General features: G+C 62.2%; 1 protein-coding gene across 1 annotated transcript; it reads left to right on the top strand.

The window, feature by feature from the left end:
• Window positions 1-62: 62 nt before the first annotated feature.
• On the top strand, window positions 63-7870 carry LOC118661023 (glycosyltransferase 1 domain-containing protein 1-like; the record flags this gene model as incomplete). Its single annotated transcript, XM_036318534.1, has 7 exons — window positions 63-132; window positions 1527-1622; window positions 2372-2421; window positions 4687-4730; window positions 5793-5913; window positions 6799-6897; window positions 7401-7870. Coding segments are annotated over 7 exons (651 nt in total), but the record flags the coding sequence as incomplete, so codon positions are not given.
• Between the last annotated feature and the right edge of the window lie 5555 nt (window positions 7871-13425).

Raw genomic sequence — 13425 nt, 5'->3', positions numbered from 1 at the left:
GGAGTAGCTGCTGTCCCAACTGCATGAACTAACTCTCTCTCTCTTTCTCCCCCCCCCCCCCCCCCCGTGGCCCAGGAATCGCCACGGCTCCGAACCCCGCCTTCCCGTGGGGCACCTTCCTCCAGCGCGCAGGTGAGGGGCCTGGCAGGGCGGGCGGCCTCGCACTTCTAGGAAGGCGGCTGTGGGGTCACAGAGGCTCCGGGTCCAGGTGGGCAGGGGGGTGGCGGGGGGGGGACAGGAATGGCCAGAGGCCGGAGGAGGAGGGATGTGGCTCTGCCCGATCTCAGCGCCGCCTCCTGGTGAGCAGAGCCACTGGCCGAGGGAGGAGGCGCCCTGTCCACTGAGCCACACTGGCCGGGGCTGTGCCTGCATCTCTGAGGAAGCCTGCAGACGCCTCTGCTTCACCCTGAAATGTTTCTCTGGGGGTGACCAGGCAGGGCTACTGTTGTGGGAGGGGGAAGAGGAGGGGGATGGGAGGGGGAGGGGGAAGGGGAGTGGGAATTGCAGTCCGGCCTTGAACTTCAGAGAAGAGACGGAAAATGCAAAATCCGGCAGCAGACAGGAGGTCACCCCAGCCTGTTTTTGCTCCAAAACCCGAGGGCACCCCAGCCTGTGTTCACCCCACACATGTCACTCCAGGCCTCAGGCAAGCACCGTGTGTCAGCGTTCGGCTCCTTTGAAAAGAAAAAAACGTGAGGCGTTTGATGAGAAGTAATTTCCCAGGTGCCCTCATCCATCTCAGCCGGCGCGCGGGCCTCAGCGTCACGGGGGTCGCCCCCCACCCCCCTCAGCGCCGGGCTTACACGGCTTACACGGCTTACACGGCTTACACGGCCCGGCGCGCGCTCACTCCATCTTCCGTGCGTCACCGCGCGGGGCCTGGGGCTGGGATCCATCTCGGGGTCTGTCATCCAGGCCGGCCTCTCTCGGGCTCACAGGGAGTGACTGATGGGGCAGCCGGAGATTTAAAACACTCTCAGGAGACCTTCCCGGGACCTGCCGGCTGCCCTTTTAAACTATGTATATGGATGTCAGAGAGGAACGGAGAGGGAGAGAGAGAAACATCCATGATGAGAGAGAGTCATAGACTGGCTGCCTCCTGCACGCCCCCCACTGGGGATCCAGCCCACAACCCGGGCCTGTGCCCTGACGGGGAATCAAACTGTGACCTCCTGGTTCATAGGTCAATGCTCAACCCCTGAGCCACACCGGCCGGCCTGGCTGTGAGTGAATATTGTAAACATCTGCAGAGTATACGGGCGCAGGGAGGGGGCGCGACTGCGGTTGTTGCCGGGGTCAGAGGATGGCTTTAGGGTGAGATGTTCTAGAGGAATCGGCGTCTCTGGGTTTTAGGATCAGGTGTCTGCTCTCATCCATGTGGTTGTCTGTCGCCCCAACTGCCCACCCCCACCCCCGACTTCCCTGCCCCCCCCCCCCCCGCCGCCCTCAGAGCCAGCGTTTGCCACATGTGACGTCCCCGTGAGCTTCCCACGCGGACACGGATTCCCCGAACTCTTGTCTTGCAGACCTTCCCCAAAGCGCCGATAACTTGCACGTGTTCCTCCTGATATGCGGACTCCGGCCGGTCAAAGACCCCCTCTACCTGGTGGACGCCTTCTCGGGTACGGCGGCTGAGGGACCTGCGTGCGAATTCCTGTGGGGTTTGGGTCTTCCCGGCTCATCCTCTGCACAGTCAGCAAAACCGCTTCCGGCCGCTCCTGTGGAAAAACCAGAAAAACAGTCGCGCTTGTGGGAACTGTCCTTGCTTCTTCCCTCGTTCTCTGCCCCTGGCTCCCTAGGAAGCATGGGAGGTAGCGGAGCCCGGCCGCCCGGCTCAGGGGGTGTGTCGACCTATGAACCCGGAGGTCAGGGTTCCATTCCCGGTCAGGGCACAGGCCGGGTTGCAGGCTCCATCCCCAGTGTGGGGCGTGCAGGAGGCAGCCGGTCCATGATTCTCATCTTTGATGTTCCTAGCTCTCTCTCCCTTCCTCTCTGAAATCCATATGAAAATATATATTAAAAGAGACAGCCGAGAGTTACGAGGCTAAACTGACGTTACGGGGAGTGCTCCAGGCAGGTCGCTGGTGCGAGGGGCTGGGAGTTCTGCTGCTCACGGTAACCTGTGCTCTGAGCTTGGGGGCATGCTGCTTCTGGTTACCTAACGCGTTAGGTGTCCGGCTAAGGCGCAGTGCTCCAGGACAATAATATTTACCTAAAAGCAAGAGATGCCAGCATGTTTACCGCTTACAGCCACCGCACTTAGACGGACTGCGGGGAGGGAAGCCCGAAGACGGAACGGTTCCTGTAGAAGCTCCTGTTCGCTGGGACTTGTAACCACTTTTAAGGTGTCTTTCTCCCCTTTTCTCCCCAGAATGGCACCGGGAGGAGCCCAGCGCGTTCCTGGTGATCGTCGGCCCCGAAGTGAGTAGACCCCTGTGAGCACCTGCCCGACGCCCCTGCGGCCTGTGCTCTAGGGTTCTTCTAAAACGAGTCCCCGTTACGGCCCTAACTAAGTGATTTTGTCCTTTTTGAGTAAGTAAACTCTGTTTGCCTTTTTTTTTTTTTTTTTTAATCCTCACCCAAGGATATGCTTTTATTGATTTTTGAGAGAAAGAGAGAGAGAGAGATCGGCTGCCTCCTGCATGCGCCCTGACCGGGAATCGAACCCGCCACCTTTTGGTGAGGGGAACAACGCTCCCACCAATGGAGCCACCCGGCCAGGGCAAGTGTGTTTGCCTTTTGGAAAATGAAAACTAGCCCCGGCTGGTGTGGCTCAGTGGTTGAGGGTCGGCCTGCGGACTGAGTGGTCCCGGGTTCGATTCCGGTCCAGGGCATGTACCTGGGTTGCAGGCTCCTCCTCGGCCTGGGCCCTGGCGGAGTGCGTACAGGAGGCAACCCATCCATGTGTTTCTCTCACCTCGATGTTTCTCTCTGTGTTTCCCTCTCCCTTCCACTCGCTGTAAACATCAATGGGAAATACCCTCAGGTGAGGATTAAAAGAAAACGAAAAATAAGTGGAAACTAGACCCCAGCTGCAGAGTGAGAGGCTTGATGCAGCTTTAGGGGAATTTTTGCTACAAAGCGTGAGGGACACATAGTCACGGAACCCGGGGCGGCCGCAGGGAGAGAGTCACGCAAAGCAGAGGGTTTGTGTGTCGCACAGAAGCCGCCCTGTGCTGGCCCAGGTTGCCTGGGAAACCCCCAACCCGCTCCGCAGACAAGCCCAGGGCGGTGACTCCGGGCCCTCAGGGGCCACACTGCACAGAGGGGCTCACCTGGCAGGCAGGTGTTAGGCCCGACTGTGGCTGTTGCCCGGAGAACGGAGTTGGGGGCGCCTGGAGGTCCCTCTGCTCCGGGTTCAGGAGAGCCACGCGGCCACCCGGCAGCCTCATGCGCGCAAACCTCGGTTTATGCCCAGGCGATGGGGAGTCACAGGGCAGTGAGGCCTCCCTGTCCTCCTGGGGTGTCTGTCTCAGACTTGCACATGCACCCCAACGTCCTCTCCTCAAGCAGGGAGCGTTGAGGATGCGCAGGCTGCGAGCGGGAATGACCCTGCGCTGACCCTCAGGGCACCAACGGGAGGCAGCGGGGTCCTCGCAGCTCAGGGTCTCGCCGGTTCTGTAATTTTTCCTTCTGTGGGTTTTCTGGTTCCCGCGGGACCCACAAAGCATGCAGAGTGTGTGTGGTGGGGAGGGGGGTCCCTATGCTTGGCTCAGTGTTGTACAGACCCTGGAAATGGTAGGTTTACCCAGGAAAAGGCCGCCTACCCTCCCCAAGGTATCAAGGCCGCTGCACGAGACCGAAGCGCCCCTCAACCTCTGTCGTTTGTTTAGTGTAAAGCACATACACACACACACACACACACACACGTGCGCGCATACACATAGACACACACGCACACACGCGCGCACACACATGCACACGCACACACATGCACATACACACACGCGCGCACACACACACACACACACGAAGCTTCTGGAAAACAGTGGCTTCGTGATAAACTACAGGGATAGCGCCATGTACACCCCCCTGGCTGGGCAGGTTGTCATTTGGAGCCCCGCTGGCAGGTGTGAGTGAGACAGGAACTGCCTCTGCCTCCCCCCGCCCCCCAGCTCCCCCCCTCCCCAGCTCCCACCGCCCCCCAGCTCCCGCCTGCCCCCAGCTCCTCCCGCGCCCCCCAACTCCCCCGGCCCCCCAGCTCCTCCCCTGCCCCCCAGCTTCTCCCCTGCCCCCCAGCTTCTCCCCTGCCCCCCAGCTCCTCCCCCGCCCCCCAGCTCCTCCCCCGGCGTAACAGGAAGCCAACGTGTTGGTCACAAGGTCTCACACTTGGTGTTACACCTGCGCAGACCAAGGGGCATGTTGTCAGTTCTCGTTAAATTCCATTCACTGTTAATAACACGGGGGGGGGGGGGCGGGGGGTGCGGCAACACCAGCCTCTGGGTGATACGCGCGCGGGGCAGCCCCACACTGAGCGCCCCCTGGTTCCCCCCGAAGGTGGCCGCGCCCGGGCTCCAGGCTCGGACCCCACAGCCCACGGGGGAGTGTTTCTCCGGGGTCTCCCCTCAAACCACCCCGCCCCGTTATTTGCGCGGCATGGCCCACCGGGGTCTCCTCTGTCGGCTCTGCTGTCCTCGCTGTCGCTGTCCAGGGCGGCGCTCGTTCACGCCTGTCTCGTCTCTGCAGGTGGACCCGGTGTTCACGCGGGAAGTCAAGGCCAAGGTGGAGAGGTGAGCATCGGGGGAGCAGGGGTTTAGCGGGAGGGGAACCCCAGTGGCCCCCACGTCTCCGCGGCAACGAGTCCCGGGCTCTGCTCCCGGCATTTACACGGGACTCCTCCTCCCACCCCCCGGCCGGTCCTGCGGGACCCGACACCGTGACTTCCCGCGTACCAGCCCGGAAACGCGGCCCGCAGCGTCCGCCGCTCCCGGGAACGGGCCAGGGTCCGGGGACCGTCTCTCCCCTCCGGGTCACCCGTTAGGTGATTTCCTCAGGGACCCCCCCCCCCGTTTCTGCCCCACTTACTGGCCACCCCTGACTGGTCAGCAGCAGGGACTGGGAGATTCTGACGTGTCCCCGCATACGGTCAGGTCTCTGTGTGGCTCACGGATACAGGTGCAGGTACATGAGAGCCTGACCGACTCTGTGAACGGACACGGATCAAATCACGGCCGTGGTGGGAAGCGGGGGGGACGGCCGTGAGTCTGTTCTTGAGCGAAAACAAACAAAAACAGAAAAACTGCCCGGCCGGCGGGACTCGGGGGTTGAGCGTCGACCTAGGAACCAGGAGGTCACGGTTGGCTTCAGTCAAGGGCACAGGCCGGGTTGTGGGCTCATCCCCAGTGGGGGGCGCGCAGCAGGCGGCCGGTCCATGATTCTCCCTCATCATGGATGTCTCTCTCTCCCTCTCCCTTCCTCTCTGACATCAGTAAATGTGTATATTTTTAAAGGTCAAACCCACAGGACTAAATACTGTCAACTCCGGGGCGGGAAGGCGGGCATTGCTTGCGTTCTCCTACTTTAGTGTCTGATTCTCTCTGTTCACCTGTTATGTCGCCACCAGGAGGGTGGGAGGAGGTGGCATTAATATTGGAAAAGCGTCGTTTTCTCAGTCCTCAGGCAGAACGGCAGAGCCTTATCTCGGACTCGCAGTGTCCGGGAAGCGCGTGTCTCGTGTGTTAAATGCATTCGAAACGCCCACCGACGAGCTGGCGGCCGTGTCTCCCCGCCCCACCCCTCCCGGGGACCCACTGGAGACATGCCTCCCACTCCCAGTCCGTCGTGTGTTGCAGGTCGGCGGGGGTGCGGCTGCTCCCCGAGATGCCCCAGGGCGACCTGCACGCGGCCGAGAAGAACTGCCTCGCCCTGGTCAACAGCTCGCTCTCCGAGGGCATGTCGGCGGCCATTCTGGAGGTAACGGCTCTCAGGCCCTCGCTCCCCTCCTCGTGCCAGGCGCCATCTTCCTCACGTTTCCAGCTTGAAAAATGCAGTTGCATTTCCCCAGGAGCTCAGTGCAGACAATACCGATGTATTTATTCATTTATTTTATTTTCTTACTAGAGGCCCGGTGCACAAAATTCATGCACGGGTGTGTGTGTGTGTGTGTGTGTGTGTGTGTGTCCCTCAGCCAAGCCTGCACCCTCTCCAATCTGGGCTGGCTCCCAAACGCTTGCCTGCCTGCCTGCCTGCCTGATTGCCCTTAACTGCTTCTGCCTGCCAGCCTGATCACCCCCTAAGCACTCCCCTGCCAACCTGATCAATGTCTAACTGCTCCACTGCCAGCCTGATTGCCCCTAACTGCCCTCCCCTGCAGGCCTGGTTCCTCCCAACTGCCCTCTCATGAGGCCTGGGTCCCCCCCCCTCAACTTCCCTCCCCTGCAGGCCTGGTTACCCCCAACTGCCCTCCCCTGCAGGCCATCTTGTGGCCACATGGGGGTGGCCATCTTGTGTGTTGGAGTGATGGTCAATTTGCATACTGATTGTGACTAATTAGCATATCTGGGCTAATTAGCATATCCCTCTTATTATATAGGATATATATATATATATATATTTTTAATTGATTTCAGAGAGGAAGGGAGAGGGAGAGAGAAAAACATCAATGATGAGAGAGAATCCTGGATCAGCTGCCTCCCGCATGCCCCCACTGGGGATCGAGCCTGCAACCCAGGCAGGTGCCCTAATGGGGAATCAAACCCTTCAGTCCTCCGGTCATCGCTCTAAGCACTGAGCCAAGCAGCCAGGGCTGGGCACAGCTGCTCTTAAAACGCCCACCACCGCCTCCTCTTCCGCCCGCAGGCCATGGACCTGGAGGTGCCGGTGCTGGCCAGGAACATCCCGGGGAACGCGGCCGTGGTCCAGCACGGGGTCACGGGGCTGCTGTTCTCCGACCCTCAGGTAGCGGGGTCCTTCCCGGGTCCGCGGGTCGGGATGGTTTGCCTGTGCATTTGTCTCAGCATCTTGCATGTTTTCATCAGCGCTCAGCGCCCCGTCATGGTCAGGGCGGCCCTACACACAGCGGGCTCTGCTTTGACCACAGGGGCCCCCTGGACGCCCCTCTAGATACAACATGGGGGCGTGTGGGAAACGGGGGGATGGAGGGCCCCTGGGGGTCCTGTCCCTGGAGCAGTGTGGCCCGAGCCAGGCCCTTCTCCTCCCCAGGCCCGGGGTGCCCATTGCTCACCCAGCTCCTGGTGTTGGGTGGATGGCCACTCAGCTGGGCCAGCGTGTGTGAAGGAAACTGGAAGCCAGTTCGCATCTATTCCCGTGTTTGTGTGAACGGCCGTCCCTCCTGCAGGCCGTTCTCCCGGACGAAGGGGGGGCGGACGCAGACCTGGGCTTGGGGCGCCTGGGCAACCCCTTGGCCGGTGACCCTGTTCCTCTCCGCTTCCTCCCCGAAGGAGTTCGTGCAGCTGGCGAGGCGGCTGGTCCGCGACCCTGAGCTGGGGGCCGAGCTGGTGGCCCAGGGGAGGGAGTACGTGAGGACGCGCCACTCCTGGCAGGCGGAGCGGGACACCTACCAGCGCCTCGTCCGGACGCTCGAGGGGGACGCGGCTCGGCCGGCCCGCTGACAGGCGCCCCCGCTTTTAACGCGTCTGACGGGCACCCGGGTCAAGGCCCCGTGTCCGGGCATCGAGAGGCGAGGAAGGGCCGGCTGAGCCTGGAAGGAGGAGACGCGTGGCCGATGCAGATGCCGCTGGTTCTGAAATTCCGCTCCGGGAAGCCGGGCGCTGTCCCTGGTCCTGACCTCCCGGTGCGCGGCTCCTGGTACCTCACGTCCCTGACCTCCGCCTTCACATCCACACGCACCCAGGCCTCGTGTGCGGGGGAAGAGCATGTTTTTAAGAGAATAAAGTGCGTCCCAGCCGCCTTCTAAGCCCCTCTCTCTGTTCTTAATAAGCAAGTAAGGCCCCGCCCACTGCCGGGACCACGCCCCCCCCCCCCCCCCCCCCAGGGTTTGAAAAGGGGAGGCGGACACCGGAGCATCTAATGCAGAGAGGGTTCAACACAGCCACTAGTTCAAGGCCCAAGGAGAGGTGTAAACAAATGCCTTTCTCTCTTTTTTCCTAATTTATTGACTTCAGAGGGGAAGGGAGAGGGAGAGAGAGAGGAACATCCATGATGAGAGAGAGTCATGGACCGGCCGCCTCCTGCAAGCCCCACACTGGGGATGGAGCCCGCAACCCGGGCCTGTGCCCTGACCGGGAATCGAACCGGGACCTCCTGGCTCATAGGTCGAGGCTCAACCACTGGGCCACGCCGGCCGGGCTAATGTTTAAGGTGACGGTTCTATGGCCCGTGAATGATGTTATACATGTCCACATGGCCCTGCCTTAGACTGACGGTCAAGGTTGCCTGGGACGTGGGGACCGCTGTCTGTCACGTGGATAAAAGCGGGCGCCCACCCCGCGCCGGCAGCGGCTCTCCCCGGAGAAGCCATCTGCCTCCAGCAACAAACAACACGACGAACCGTCAAACAGTGTCTCTTTCATCCCGGGAACAACAGCTTAATTGCCGGAGCCGTTTAGTCACCAGCCGCAGTGGCGCATTCGCTAATGAAATGTTTCACGCCGCTTGGCTCCTGTGCGCCCCCGCCCCCCGATCTATAAATCCAGGGACGTCATTTCTGGTCCTTTCAGAGGAGGCTGCCTGCCCCTCCGTGCGGCGCATTATCTGCGCGAAGCAGGCGCCGGCCCAGGAGGACACGGCCGCCCCCACCCCCACCCCCACCCCCATCCCATCTCCCTCATCCTCCCACCCCCCGCGCCGGTGAATGAAGGAGCCGCAAAGGCTTTGCTGGAATGAGGGACGTGGTTGATGCTGATGCTCGTCTCTGGGCTTCTCTCCGCAGCAGCCACCCTAGTGCGGCCGCCCCACCAGGCCAGGCCATTAGGGCGCAGGACCGGGTCTGGAGGTGCCGCTGTAACCAATCACCCCGGAACCAGCAGGCGGCCCCAGTGGCCGTAGTTAATTGCAGTCCTTCTGTGCGTCCAGGAACTGGGAGAAATGGGGGAGGCGGGAGCGGAGGAAGCATAGCCACCCTCTGGAGTCGGATCTTTGCTTAGATCTCATCAGCCAGCGGAGAGCGGGCTCTGGGGTTGTAACTCCCGTGGCTCTGCGGATGGGTGGCCCGTGGGGACTGTGGCTGTGGGGATGGCGTGGCTCAGAAGAAGTTAGGGGCTCCCCTGCGGTCGGCTCTTGTCATTTCGTGGCCGTCCAACCTGTGACGCTTTTTTGGTGTTTACGGAAGCCCTCGGGTGTCTAGGGAAGCCCTCGGGTGTCTAGGGAAACCCTCGGGTGTCTACGGAAGTCCTCAGGTGTCTAGGGAAGCCCTCGGGTGTCTAGGGAAGTCCTCGGGTGTCTATGGAAGCCCGCGGGTGTCTAGGGAAGCCCTCGGGTGTCTGGGGAAGCCCTCGGGTGTCTGGGGAAACCCTCGGGTGTCTAGGGAAACCCTCGGGTGTCTAGGGAAGCCCTCGGGTGTCTGGGGAAGCCCTCGGGTGTCTACGGAAGCCCTCGGGTGTCTAGGGAAACCCTCGGGTGTCTACGGAAGCCCGCGGGTGTCTAGGGAAGCCCTCGGGTGTCTGGGGAAGCCCTCGGGTGTCTAGGGAAGTCCTCGGGTGTCTGGGGAAGCCCTCGGGTGTCTGGGGAAGCCCTGGGGTATTGAGTCTCTGCTGCGGAAGGGGAGTGAGATGCTCTCTCTCACCGCTAGGGGGCAGCACGTGGCTGGGCTTGGTCAACGGGATTTTTGGTCCAGCATTTTGAACCTCTGGCCCCTGTGGCAGGGCCGTGGGTGGCTGTGTTGCCTTTGCCGTGGCAGCTCCTTGCCCAGCCTCTCCCGCAACCATGGATCTCAGAGCTCCTCGTGTCTTCCCGAGAGCGGGTCCCTCTCGGCTGCTCGTGTCCAACAAGCTTCCTAGAAGAGGACACCATTGGTTGTGCCTGGGGGAAAGGGGCGAGGCGTTCAGTCCACCCCCTGCCTAAACGACAGGCTAACCTGGGGTCACCCGTGGGCGACGGGGAAGCGGACTTGCTCTCAGGGGCAGTGTTCGGAGAGGATGCAGTGGGAATCCCCCTGGGAGCCCCCAAATTCAGCCGTCGCCCCCAAATCCATCGCTTTCTTGTGGCCCCGTAGGAAGAGACGTCCCGGACAGGCGGGCAGAGCGTGTGTCACGACTGAGAGCTGCACCACATGGTCTGGGAAAGGCAGGCATCAGCACGCCCGGCTCTGATCCTAAACGCTTGGGTGCTCTACCCTCTCTCTGCTCCAGTGTCTGATCTGTAACGAGGGACTGACATGCGTTAACGCTGCAGTATGGGGACTGATGATACATTGTGTCTATTCACTAAGGGATACAAACTGACAGCGACGCCCGGACAGGGCTCATTGCCGGCTCCCTTCCTCTGTGGACCACACAGCAAAATGCCTCAGAGTTGCTCAAAACGGCACCTGAGGCTGCACCTCTGCGGCCGGCAGCCGGCGTGGGTCTCCGCAGCTGCATCCCGCCCAGCGGCTCCCACGTGCCCAGGGCCAGGAGTGCAGAGCCGAGGGCTGCATCCGGTCTCCAGGGCTGAGGGCTCGGTGAGCAGAGCCGGAGGCCCAGCCCGCAGGCCGCTGAGTCCTCTCGGAAGATTCCTTGCCTGGAGCTGACCTTGGGCGGCCGCGCAGCCGACACAGAGGGTGCCAAACGCTAGGAGGACGGCTATCGATCAGGTCTGGAGGGAGGCGGCGGCAGAGTCGTAAACGCTTATTAATGGCCTGAGATGGGACGGATGCTGGGTTTCTGGCAGGAAGATAAGGGTGCGGAGGGAGTTAAAGAATCAGAATCTACAGCCTTTGTCCCGGACTGCTGGCTGCCCAACCGGCTGTGGGTCAGAATCAAGGGGGCTGGGGGAGGGAGCTTTTATTGCTATTTTTTTAAAATATATTTTTATTGATTTCAGAGAGGACGGGAGAGGGAGAGAGAGAAACATCCATGATGAGGGAGAATCATGGACCGGCTGCCTCCTGCAGGCCCCCCACTGGGGATGGAGCCCACAACCCGGGCAGGTGCCCTGAATGGGAATCGAACCGTGACCTCCTGGTTCCTAGATCGAGGCTCAACCGCTGAGCTCGTGGGCCCGCCCCTTTGACTTTGGGGCCTGGAGACTACAGGCTCTGAGGGCCCAGGGCCTCTGGTGTCCTGCCTCCTGCTGCGGTTACAGGGCTGCGGTTACAGAGGGGCGCACAGGGGTGGAGCTCGCTGCGGGGGGGTGGAGGGGGCAGGAGGCAGGTTGCGCTCAGTGCGGGTCTACATATTGGCACGTGCGCCTCAGGCTACGTGTCCGTCCATTGCCCGGGAGCGGGAGGGGAATTTCAATCGCTATATTGACCGTGTCCGCTATTGGACGGCGGCGAGGCGCCTGGGACTTGTTTCCAAAGCCCGCGGGGTGTTCAGATGCGGCGAGCGCCGGGAGGAGAGGAAGCCGCCTGTGCTGGGAGCGCCCACCTGGCGGGGATGCTGGGACGGCCTCTTCCCCTCCCACCCCCCACCCCCCACCCCCGCGCATCCCCCGAGCCACCTCCCCAAGGAGCCGGAGGGTCACCGCAGGTCACCCCGCTGCTCTGCCTCCAGGGAGCCCCTCTCCTGCCTGTGGAGGGGCGCTGAGGCCGAAGGGGTGGTCAGGGCTTGCGGGGACGCTGGCGGATCTGTCCTGCTCTCTCTCTCTCTCTCTCTCTCTCTCTGCCTGCATTTGGGACGTTCAGGGATAGGGTTCGTGCCCATGGCCAGGTGTCCTACAGTTTCGAGCTGGTTACATGGTGTGACGAGGGGGGCCCTCGCTGGCAGCCCAGCACCTGGCCGGTCCCCTTGTAGGTTTATTGTTGTTGTTGTTGCGGGAGAGACACAGAGAGACACGTGGATGTGAGAGAGACAGATGACTGGTTGCCTCCTCATGTGCAGGATCAAACCTGCAACCCAGGTCAGTGCCCTTGGCCAGACTCGAACCCGGGACCCTTCAGGCCGCGGGCCGATGCGCTATCCACTGAGCAACCTCGGCTAGGGTCCCCTTGTAAGTTTAGCTCCCTGGGGACTTCACCCAGAGGCCACCCCCGGTCCTGGGGTTCCCCGCGCCCCCAGATCCTCATGCCAAGGCCCAGCCCAGCTCAGGGTGAGGCCTCATTGGAAACGGGGCCTTCTCAGGTGCAACCCGTTAAGATGGAGCCGCACCGGCCCGCGCCCGTGGTGCCGGTGCTCATAAGCGAGGGGGGATTTGGACACAGACACACGCACGCGGCGTGGGAAACCCCGTGGAGGCAGAGGTGGGGGTGGAGTCGCCCTCGCAGCCCGCGGGGAGCCAGCCCTGCCCGCTCGGACCCGGACTTGCAGCCTCCGAGGGCGGATTTCTGTGGCCCAAACCCCAGCACGTGGGCCTGGGTCAGGCGCCCGGGAAAGCGATGCAGGTGGCCCGGGTGTGGGCAGCTCAGGGCCAGGAGGGGCCGCGAGAAGCCGGGGCCGCCACTGGGGGGCGCTGACGGCCGGCTTCCCGCGGGCTGGGGGACTGGTCCCGGGTCACAGGTGCGCACCCCCCCCCCCCCCGCAGGAGGGCCCGCAGGTGGCAGCAGTGAGGAGCCGAGGCAGGTGCGAGAGAAGCAGCTGCTGCGCTGGCTTTATTCGCAGGGACAGGCGCCCGGTTGGAAGAATCGCCGCTGGTTCAGCCTCTGCCGACTTTCCCTCCCCTCTGGGCACGGGTCACAGGCCGGCCGCGAGTTCCCCCGACACCGGCAGGGGTGTCCCCCTCCACACTCAGCGACAGACGCGTCCCTCGCTGTCCTGGGAACATAGCCCCCCTCCGTCTGTCTGTCCCCCAACTTCCGGGGAGAGACGTGTCCAGGAGAATTATTTCCCTATTTTAAGAAAAGGGGAGGAGTTTGCGCTCTGGTGTGGGGGACAATCTGGGTGTCCTGCCTGGAGGTGACGGCAGCAAACCCACCGGATTCTGTCAGGGATGCTCAGGTGTGAGCGCCATTTTGTCAGAGTGTCTGAACTTTTAAGAGGCTCAAACTCCAGATTTTTTCCTCTTTTCTGTGTGTGTGAAATGGGCAAAGTGCCAGCTATTGACTTGTCCTTTATAGCATTCACAGCGACCCGAAAGTGACCTTCTTTGCAGTGACTCCCCTACCAGCTGCAAGGCGCAGAGAGCGGGCCCGGGCCTGTCCTCGTCGCAGACCGGCACATGGTAGGTGCTCGGGAAGCACCCCCGGGAAGAGGCGCTACTGTTCGCACCTGGCGAGCATTGGGCGCGCTGCCCTGTTCTATGGACCCGTCTGGGCTGCATTATCAGAGGAACCTGAAGTCCAGCCGTTTCCACGCGGACAGTCACCCAGGCCACGGACACACACAGGACGGAGCGATGTCCGGGCCGCAGCCAGAGGGAGGCCGGGGACAC

Source organism: Myotis myotis, unplaced genomic scaffold (assembly GCF_014108235.1).
Source record: "Myotis myotis isolate mMyoMyo1 unplaced genomic scaffold, mMyoMyo1.p scaffold_m19_p_79, whole genome shotgun sequence".
Taxonomy (NCBI): domain Eukaryota; kingdom Metazoa; phylum Chordata; class Mammalia; order Chiroptera; family Vespertilionidae; genus Myotis; species Myotis myotis.
Note: the sequence above shows the minus strand (reverse complement) of the source record. Positions and strands in the feature narration are given on the sequence as shown.